The 10,967-nt window shown below is 47.1% G+C and overlaps 1 protein-coding gene across 2 annotated transcripts in view; it reads right to left on the reverse strand.

Moving 5' to 3' along the window:
• Positions 1–1,114, reverse strand: part of DTNBP1 (dystrobrevin binding protein 1) — a 111,339-nt gene extending 110,225 nt beyond the window's left edge. Inside the window, exon 1 of one of the 2 annotated variants that reach the window (XM_006057794.4) lies at positions 849–974. In XM_006057794.4, coding sequence (XP_006057856.1) covers positions 849–919 — 71 coding nt within the window. In that variant the 5' untranslated portion in view covers positions 920–974. Of the gene's footprint in view, positions 1–848 lie in introns of both variants that reach the window. The other variant, XM_044927372.2, reaches the window with a different exon arrangement.
• Positions 1,115–10,967: the final 9,853 nt, after the last annotated feature.

Raw genomic sequence — 10,967 nt, forward strand, 5'->3', positions numbered from 1 at the left:
GTTCTGTTCCTGAAGTGAGCCTCATCGCTGTGCATTACTCAATCCTAATCAGCTGCTGCTCGTCACCTGGCGGTCCCCAGCCAGGGAACACAGCACCAAGCAACAGTGAGCTCACCGATGGAGAACTTCTCATGAAACCTCAACTTTTTTAAACAGTGGAAATGTCACAGGAGGAAAAGTACACCTAACAAGAGCCTCATTCAAAACCTCTGAATTGAAGCAACACAAGCTTCATTATCAGGTACACTGGGTACTTTGTCTCTAACTTAGCTATTATAGGCTTATTTCCCCCTTTTATAGGTCTAAGAAACAGCCCCTCATAATCTCCTTCTAGGGGGAAAAAAAAAGACCAAAAGCAATTCTTGCTCATGTTTGATACTGGCTGACCCTGCAAGTTCGGTCACAGTAGATGGGGCTATGACTGGTCCTTGGCCAACAGTGAAGAAGGAAAGGCTGGGCTCTTAGGCTGAGCCTCCGATGGATTTGAGGGTTCCTTCTCCTGATTGTCCACTGCTTCCTACCATGCCTCCCTCAGACCTGTGAGGCTGAGTCCTCGGGGTTTTCTGTAGCATCATCTACTCAGCAAGCGACTGCTGAGGCCCTGCCCGTGCCCGGCGCGCTACGAGATGCCAGGCACACCTTACTGTGACACCAAGGATGGCTGTTACCCACTGAGACCTCACTGAGGCAGGATTCTAGGCACGCTACGTGTGTTATTTTGCCCATTTTACAGATGAGGAAATGAAGGACAGTAAGGCACCTCCCAACCCGTGCAGAGTTTCTAGTCTAGAGTGGAGGCGGTCAGAGTTTACATGTGGTGATGACAGCCCAGATGAAGGGTCACTCACCTTGACTTTGCTTCGGAAGAAAGGGTCACAAGACGGGGCCTGTTGTTGAGGCGTCCTCCACCCTGAGACATTTCAATCTGGGCACGTCAGTGCAAACTCCTGGAAGGTGCACATGACTGGTTGGTGAAGTTTGGCATCTGGCCCAGCCTGCCCGGGAGGCTCCTGACAACAGTGCCTGGCTCCGTGACAGCTCTCCTCACAGGGGCTGAGCCCGGCTGGCCTGGCTTCGCAGACTGGCAAGACCCGAGAGGGAGGGAGCAGAGGAGACAGAGAGCCCGCCTGGGTCAGGAGCAGAGTAAGGGAGCGGGGGGACCTGCCCAGGCCAGGCCCCCTTGCCCTATGGAGAGGAATGGGAGAGGGTTACACAGCCCCTGCCTGGGATCCACGGTACAGACTCCCTTTTGTGGAAACAAGAGGCTTCCCAGGGTAAATGTGAATCAGAGACCTGGGAGGACTCCAGGCGGGCGTGAAGGAGAGGAGGAAGGCTCAGGTTGGGGAACCCATCCCCCCCATTGACCAAGCTGACATGCTCTGCTTCTGTGTTTAGTCACAGTGAGTCACCCCGGGTCATTACCAGCCTCACTTCCTCAAACACAGAGGACTAAGGCACTGCTTGCTGAACTGCAGGAGGACAGACAGCATCCGGAGTCCGCTCCACGGCATGGGTGTCTGAGCAGGGTACACAGAGCCCACCAGGGTTCGCCCTTAGAAACAGCCTTTTGTGGGGTCCTAGCTGCAGCACGTGAGATCGTCCCTGTGACAGGCGGGATCTTTCGTTGCGGGGCGAGGGCTCAGCAGTTGCTGGTGGGCGGGCTTGGTTGCCCCGCAGCATGTGGGATCTTAGTTCCCCGACCGGGGATGGAATCTGCGACCCCTGTGTTGGGAGGCAGACTCTTAACCACCGGACCACCAGGGAAATCCCCAGAAACCTTTCCAAAGCCCCATCTGACTTTTACCTGCTTCACACTCTCTGAGAAAGGATTTTCAGGAGGGGCGGGTCACACTTCACAAGTGTCTGTATCATTTTACTGGGAGAAGTGCACAGCAGGGTCGGGCTGGTGGAGACAGCAAGTCATCTTGGAGCAGGTCTTCTGGAAGAATCATTTGCACGACCCCTTATTTTATGCAGATCAATGCAAACAGGCATCACTTGTTTACAGAGGAAGGGTGTCATACGCTTTGGTGGGTGGATCTTAAAGCTTGTGGGGAAGAGGTTCACAAATTTGCATAAAATCTCTGGAGTCTCTGAAAGGGCAGATGCAGTAGAGTGTCTAACCCCTTCCTCTTCGAACTCACCCAGTATATAAAACATCTCAGGGAGGGTGAGCTGTCTCACTGAGGTCCGATGACAGGAAAACTTCAGGCTAGAGGGACCTCGGGGAGATTACCTTGGACGAAAGGGGAGTGGGGGAAGTTGGGGCAGACAGGTTTGTGCTGGTCACCTGGGCCCCCAGCGCAGCTTGAATTCTATCAAAAAAAGGCTACTTTGGGCGAAGTGGAGGTTGCACGCACGCATGCATGCGGTTGTGTGCGCATCTGTGTGTGAGCAGAGGTCTGAGTCACAAAACCGATCTCGTTGGGAGTCCAGCTGCCTTTAGCAGGGAATAACCAATACATAATAATTAGGAGTTATCCTCTAACCTCCTGGGGTTGAAGCTGAATTTTGACTCTAGCCAAGATAAAGCTAATCTGGCTCTTTGAATTAAGACAATCTCTGGGGTTTGGGATTTATTATGGGGGAGGTACCCTACAGAAAGAAAAACCATTCAAGTGATAGGTGAGTTGGAGGCTAATTTGAACAAGAATTTTATCCCAAGCTGGCAGAGCAGAATATTCTGGCATCTTGAAGGAGATAGTAAGTCAGAAACGGGTTATGGTCCCCACCCCTTGTTTGTACTCCTGTGAGATACAGTCTGGGAGACGTGGGTCCTGAGGATGATTTTCTGAAGTGCCTTGTCTACCCTTGGGGAACCATAAACCATCCTGTCTTCATCTTTTAATCCAGGGCATCGCCACTAAATGTTTGTAATACCTTATTGCATCTTCATTCACGCAGCCCTGAATCAAATAAGATCTGGGAGCTTCTCCCCCAGGCCAAATGGAAATCAGCCAAGGATCAGATCCAGCCTTCAAAACCATCCTCTTTTTTTTTTTTTTCCTCCTCTTCACTGTCACTTCCTCAACTGCTATTAGCATTTTACCCAAACCTGATGATGTGTTTTGAGTGGGGTGAGAGTTTCCATTAACTCTCTGTCTCACCATCACTAAATTTAGCCTTCGATGTAGTCTCAAGTTCTTTGCCCTAAAAATAGCTTGGGGCTGAAATGGGAGCAGAAGTGAGGATCAGTGTCAGCTGTGTGTCCTCAGAAACCCATGGATGTTAAAGGTCAATAAACCCCCCTGGTCCTGCCCCCGCTTGGCCTTCACCTCCACACTCTGGGGGTTCAGACACATCACTGCTCTTCCCAATCAGAACTCACCCACATCAGTGAACACCAGAGAGCATGGTCTGGAGGGGTGGGGGGCAGGCGCTACTCACTCTCTCAAACGTTTTGGAAAACTGACCAATTTTCCTTTGGAATTTCGACCTTATAGTTATTTTTTTTTTTTGGTGGGGGAGAAGAAAACAAATACTTATGATAGGCTTCTTGTCAATAAACTCTATACATAAAGTGCTTTATCAACTACTTTTAGTAAAAATGCTAAACGACAATGGTTGATATTAAATATATCCTTTTGAGGGCTTCCCTGGTGGCTCAGTGGTAAAGAATTCACCTGCCAAAGCCGGAGACATGGGTTCGGGAAGATCCGAATGCCGCGGAGCAACTAAGCCTGTGCAGCATGACTATGGAGCCTGCGCTCTAAAGCCCAGGAGCCACAGCTGCTGAAGTCCCTGTGCCCTAGGGCCCGTGCTCTGCCACAAGAGAAGCCACTGCCAGGAGAAGCCTGTGCCCCAGAACTAGAGAGTAGCCCCCTGTGGCTGCAGCTAGAGAAAAGCCCACTCAGCAATGGAGACCCAGCACAGCCAAAAATAAATAAATAAATAAATAAGATTATAACATACTTAAATATATATATATATGTATGTATGTATCAGTTCAGTTGCTCAGTCATGTCTGACAGTTTGCGACCCCATGAACTGCAGCACACCAGGCCTCCCTGTCCATCACCAACTCCCAGAGTTTACCCAAACTCATGTCCATCGAGTTGGTGATGCCATCTAACCATCTCATCCTCTGTCATCCCCTTCTCCTCCTGCCTTCAATCTTTCCCAGAATCAGGGTCTTTTCCAGTGAGTCAGTTCTTTGCATCAGGTGGCCAAAGTATATATATATATGTGTGTGTGTGTGTGTGTATAATATATAAATCCTGTTGAAAACTTAAGTTCCAGCTATTAAAATAGCATATCAAAGTGTTTTTTGTTCATTTTTCACAAAACTGAAATATCCATCATTCTTAAACTACACACACAATTTAAAGACACGGAGAAATGAGTGGGTTGCAGTAGAGTTCCCTGCACTGGCATTCAGTAGGTTTTATATTGCGGTCTTATGGAGTCAAGGGGGAAAGTCTGGATTTTAGACTTACTGCCCACGGATACTTCAGTTCTATGTCTTCTGTTTTGCTGAGCAGTAAAATTAACTGGTTCATTTTTAGATGGTACATTAGAGGCACAATTCTAGGTCGTGACTTCAGCCTGGTGTTCATCTGACAGACAGATGACTCTGGAGAACTCTCCTATTAGCAGCCAATTTGTGAAGAGTCAACGACAAACAATCTACGCCATCTACGGTTCTCTTGACCTAAGTCGCTGTAATGCCAGATGGCGAGCCCACAGCACCCTTGCTGTCTCGGCCCGGAGGCTGGCGGTCTGGAAGCTACCAAGCTTCTTCACAGCAGTACTGTTCTGGGGTTCTGAGCTAGGATGATGTGTACAGATGAGCTGATACTGCTAGGTGCATAGATGTCAGCTTCCAAAAACAGCTCTTCATGCTTATTTTCAAAATCTACAATGTTTGCCAGTGCAAAATCATCGAGGCACACAAAGACCTTGAAACTTTCATGATGCACACAGACACACACACACACACGCGCAGTCCAGTCCAGCTTAAATCTCCACAGGCACAGGCCTGGCCCAGGCTCTCTGGACCCTCCGAGGAGAGGAAGATGGACAAGTGGATGAGGACTGGGCTGGGCTTTCACTTTTGCTCCTCTGCCCTCTTTTGCTTTTAGGTTCTCCTGGGGGGTGGGGCAGGGAGCTGGCGGACAAACTAAGGGAAAAGAGAAGGATGCTCTATTTAACAGGGCACGGGCAGGGTCCTCTGCAGAGGCCCGGAGGCCCCCTGCCCGCCCCCTGTCCCCAGCAGTGCTCTGACCTGGGCAGTCTGACTCCCCTCTTTCCCCCTTAGCCTCCAGCTCCCCGGCAGACCGCCCTCTGATGGGACCACCTCAGAGGAACACCCCACATCTCTCACGGCCCCTCGGGAGACTGTAAGGTACCCCTTGAGTCAGTTAAGCCCTTGTTTATCTGTACTCCACAGAGGCAGGGGGTTTGAGCCAGTTAGTTAATCGGTCAGACTAAATAAATATGCGAGGCAGACATGATAAAAGGCACTGTGCCTCATTAAGGGCTTAACCAAATTACATGCATGAGAAATGAATGTTTGCTTGATGATGGAACTCCCCAGGCCAGGTCGCTTAGAATAGATGCCACCAACAAAAACTCACAGAGTCTAAACGATGCATTATAGCAACACCCTGGCTGAAAAAGCCGTGCTCCTGAGGTTTATGTCAGCGTTTAGAAACCCAAGATGCATCTTCCCCCAACTGCAAAGTTACAAACGGTCATTTAGTCTCGAGGCCTCTTCTACAGGTTGCTGGTTTAACCCGTTAGGTGGCTGAATGACAATCGGAGCCCGAGTTCTGGGTGGGGAGTGGAGAACCATGATACGCGTATTGAGGAGGGTCGATCCTAATGGCCCCCCTCCACCTCAGGGCTCTGAACCTTCATTTGCCCCAAGCCCTTGCACTTGACCTAGGTCAGCCTGACTTAGCTAATGCACCCAAATCACCAACCTCCTTCTCCACCTCTTTACTCAAACCCTCACTCAGATGAACAGGAAAGCAAGCAGAATTAATTCTTCAAACTAACATTGGGTTTTCTAGCAGCCTTTCCTTTCTAAGAGTGCTTAAATCTCTGGAAAAGAGTGTCTGGGATTTTTGCACTGTGTCTGGGATTTCACCTGGCCATGAGAGTCTGCAGGATCAAGCAGGGTACAAGATAATAATAGATTATTCTCAAAGGTTGTCTCAGACTGTAATTATTCCTCTTTCTCAACTGGCTTTTAGCCTCTTGGGGCAAAACGAGCCATTTCTGGCAGCATAGCAGCGCACTGCTGCCCAGCCCACACCCTGCCCTCCAACCACCTGCCTGATTATTCTAAGAAAAGACCCCTCATTTCACGACAGGTATTATTCTTCTGGCGAGTCAATGTTGACTTTTGTAATAGATATGTGTTGCTTTCGGCAGTCTACCACCCTTTTACTTTCCTGGGGCAAAACCAGTCATTTGGAAGAATCACCTTTCTCCCACTGGGCGTATTCAAATGGGATATATTTAAATAGTGATCATCTTTTCTCTGGCCAGTGGCCAAGTAAACTAACCCATGCCAGGGTTGTTGGTGTCATTCTCCTTAGTGGTGAAAAGACTGAAAATGGTTGGGCTGGTTCATTCTTTCTCATGGGGATGTTCTAACAAGACCATGTAGTACTCTCTGCTACTGAGGACTTCTGGAGGTGCCTGGGCCTATCTGTTCGGAATCAGCCCTGTATCCTGTATCCCTTTGTTCAAGTTGGCCAGAGTTGATTTCAGACGCTTGACACAAAGAACCCTGACTAACACAGCTCTCTTTCCCCTTGCATGCTCTATCTGTATCATGAACCTGAGTGGGTGTGCATGCTTAGTCACGTCCAACTCTGTGTGACCCCATGGATTGCAGCCCACCAGCCTCCTCTGTCCATAGGGATTCTCCAGGCAAGAATACTGGAGGGGGTTGCCCTGCCATCCTCCAGGGGATCTTCCCAACCCAGGGATCGAACCCAGGTCTCCCTCATTGCAGGCGGATTCTTTACCAGCTGAGCCACCAGGGAAGCTCCCCTAATACCCTACCCGTGGCCAAACCTAGGAAGTCTCTGGATCCTTTTGATGTTTCTGTTATTTGATTTCTAAATGTCTGCTGAAAGACTAGTGAAACCTGTCTGCCTCCTCCCTGTAAACGTTTGGTGAGCAGGGTCTTCCACTGTCTCTCAGGCATTTCAGAAACCAGTCTCCCCAGATTCTATTCACTCCTAGCCGGCCCTGCCTCCCAGAATTACTTAGCAGATTTTATTGCGTTTGTCTGCAAAGCTTTGGTTATATTTGTGCGCTCAAAAGAATATGTTATTTCTTGAATTCCTACTAATATAATAAAGTGAATTGAAAAAGTTTAGGGCAAGTTGGGTGCCGCTTTGCATTCATATCCCAGTGAAGCCAAAGACAAAAAGAGTGGACATGCCACGAGTCCTAATAAGTGTGTGGGACTTCCCTGGTGGTCTGGTGGCTAAGACTCCGTGCTCCCAGTGCAGGGGGCCCAGGTTCAATCCCTGGTCAGGGAACTAGATCCTGCATGCAGCAATGAAGATTCCCTCATGCCTCATCTAAGACCCAGCACAGCCAAAAAAAAAAAAATCCAAACAAGTGCAAGTTTCATTTGTCCATAAATTTACTTGCCAGTAAACTGCCATTTATTCACTATATCCACTTTAAAAACTATGCTACCTATGCTTTTTGAAACTACTGTCAACTGTCTACAATTCCTCGGTGAGCTTAAGGTGTTCCCTTAGAGTGTCTTGTCATAGTTACAGGCTGGAAACGCTAGGATGCAAAACCAGCTCAAACTAGAGTGTAGGGTGGAGTCAAGAGTCGAATTCAACAGCCTGACTTTAGGGCCACACTGTCTCTCCGGGAAGGAAGGGACTGGGTGTTTTCATACTGAGCTTTGCTTACTTAATGTAAGAGGCTGCCAATCTAACCCAAATTCTCCACTCCTCAGTGAAAGTTAACTGTAGTGTGGACCAGAATATTTCTAAATTTCCAAAATGAGGAATAACTGTTTTGGGGAGTTGAGTGGGCTATGTTCTAGGTGGGCTCCAAAGATGGCCCCCAATCCACCTCGCATCCGAGTTTCCACGCCCTTCTGCAGTTTCTTCCCCTTGAATCTGGGCTGGTCTTAAGACTTGCTTCTTTTAGCTTGCAAACTTGGTGCCTGTGTAAATTCTGAGGCTGCTTCATAAAGGGGCTTGTAGCTTCTACCTGGGTCTGACCCCCCGCGACAGTCATGCTGGGAGGAAGGCCAAGTCAGTCACGTAGAGAGACCATATGGAGACAGATAGACAGACAGCTGGCCAGCCTCTAGCTCTTCCTTGCATCCCAGTTGAATAGAAGAGGACAGACTAGTGTTGAGATTTTACTTTGTGCCAGACCCTGTGCTGGGCTTCCCTGGTGGCTCAGTGGTAAAGAACCTGTCTGCCAATGCAGGAGACATGAGTTTGATCCCTGGGTTGGGAAGATCCCGTGGAGAAGGAAATGGCAACCCACTCCAGTGTTCTTGTCTGGGAAATCCTATGGACAGAGGAGCCTGGTGGGCTGCAGTCCATGGGGTTGCAAAGAGTCAGACACGACTGAGCAGCACACCCTGTGCCTCTTTCTTTACATAAATTACAGGTGAAAATTATCAGCTTGGAATGTTGGCCGATTTTCTACCACATCACTCTCCCATATCGATGAGGAAAAAGCCCATAATTTCCCGATTCATTTAAACTTTCTTATCTGCGAACGTGATCTCCCAAACCAAACCACTGGTCTTTCTTTTTCAGAATGGTTTCTCAATACTTGTGATGCAGAATGATCAGAGAAACACAAAGTTGGAGAGCCTGGAGTTAAAGAGAAGGGACTTTTCAAAAGAAGTTAAGTCACCTTTGTAATGAAGTCTGGGAAAGAGATGGGAGGTGGAGTGGGAGTGACAGAAAAAGCAAGGCAGGGTGGAGAATGTTCTTTGGTAGGAAATAAGAAACTCCAGATGCCAAGGACACAGGTGAATCAGGTAGAAACATCAGGCAGCTATGAGAAATACTGCAACTGGTTATGACCAGACTGCCTTTAATGCTGGAGAAACGAATAAAATTGGAATTACTTTTCCATGATGTTTATCCTTTAAATTCTGTTTCTTCCAGAACTGAATCACGTGGGTGATGGCTTCAGTTATGGCTGCACGTATCATCTCATTTAATTCTTTCAAGAATCTCACATGGTGTGTATTACTGTCCTTGTTTAATATATTCAGAAACTAAGGCTCAGAGAGGTTACATGACTTGTTTAAGGTGATATGGTGCTAAGCGGTAAGGCTGATTTTTAAAACCAGCCCCTCTGACTCCCAAGGCCATGATTTTCCAGCTCACCATCCTGCAGTCAGCTCCCCAACACTAGAGCTTCTCTTCACGATACTGTTTCCTTCCTTCTGCTCCTGAACCTGCTTTATTATATATCACAGAATTGTCACTGGGGATCCCGAGGGATATAAAAGTGGAGAAGATGACACAGTGAATACTTGTGTGAATTTTACATGTAAGTTACCTATTTTAAAAATCAGAGACAGTCTATACCTCCCTGTATTTTGTTGATGTACCACAGCCTGAGTTTATTTAGAGTTTCTAATAGCAGGTTTTAAAAAAAATGGCACACGTGAGTGTCAGATAATGTAATCGCTTAAAACTTGGTTGTCTGTCCTTTATCATTTCAATTCTGTTGGGATCTATTGAGTTTGAAAGCAACAAATTTGACAGAATCTACATGGAAGATAATATCCTAAGGCTACCTTTGAAAGATACTTTTTAACAATAAAGGCTGCTTCTGTGTGTTACAAAGTTGGATACAAAATACTTGACAAGAAATGCTTGTCAAGAATACTTGACAAGAGAAGAAGATTGGATTCTGATTCTTTCCCTCTCTTTTTGATGCCAGTAGTTGCCTGCTAACCTTTCCTGATCAGCTTTGTATCTATGTTCCTTTAAAAAGGAGCAAAACCATTTAGCATTCTCCCAGCACATCTGTGTCTGTCATAATGCAGGTATGCTCTGGGGAAAGAAATGAGAGATGTTAGTCTGTTAGATGAATCAAAACATCCATCCTGACTTTCATGACCAAAAAAAGAAAAGACGATGTTGCTTCTTAGTGGTATTATGGATTTCCTATTTAAAATGTAAAATTATGATGTTTGGAACGTCCTCTTCAAACAGGAGCACATATATGAAAGCAAATCCTGATCACACATGAACGCACTGCTGGGTGTGTCGGGACATCCACCTTTTGGCAGTGTTCACCTCCAGCAGAGTGGAGGCTTGGGGAGATGGGGAATCTCAAACAAGCCAATCTGACAATGTAACAGCCTTGCTTTTCTAATTAAAGATCTGGCAGGAATACTAAAATAAGAACTGGCAGTAATCTGTGAATTTTTAACTATTCGTATTTTCTCACGCCTGTTTCTAAAATTTCCTGATAGATGTCAGAACTTTCTTTTTTTTTTTTAAGGAGTAAGAGAGGTGGGACAGAAAGGGTGGGATAAGCACGGGCTTGGCTTGACCTGGGTTTAAACCCTGGAGCTGAGATTTTTCAGGGGAGTAAGGCTGGGAAATTTCCTTAATGTCTCTGAGATTCTGTTTTCCTGCCTGTAAAATGGAGGTAAGAACACCAACCACACGTGCTGTCGTGAGGGCCCAAAGGACACAACGGTGACAGTCTGTGTCCGGCCCCGAGACGTACACAGGAGCACAAGAAGCCACGAGTCCCCTTCCTCATAACTTCAGAGGCAGGAAGGAAGATAGGGCAGCAATTTTAGCCTGAGGCCTTAAGGGACATATCTATTCTTATTATTTTCTTAGACTTATTAGTAGAGGATCATCTTCGAGGCCACAAAAGTACACTGGGCTTGGAGCCAGAGACCAGCGTTTAATTTCAGGGTCCAGTTAGGACTTCTTAACTTTTTGAAATGTTAGTCATCACAGGAAAAGAAAATACAAATAGCA

This window comes from Bubalus bubalis, chromosome 2 (assembly GCF_019923935.1).
Source record: "Bubalus bubalis isolate 160015118507 breed Murrah chromosome 2, NDDB_SH_1, whole genome shotgun sequence".
Taxonomy (NCBI): domain Eukaryota; kingdom Metazoa; phylum Chordata; class Mammalia; order Artiodactyla; family Bovidae; genus Bubalus; species Bubalus bubalis.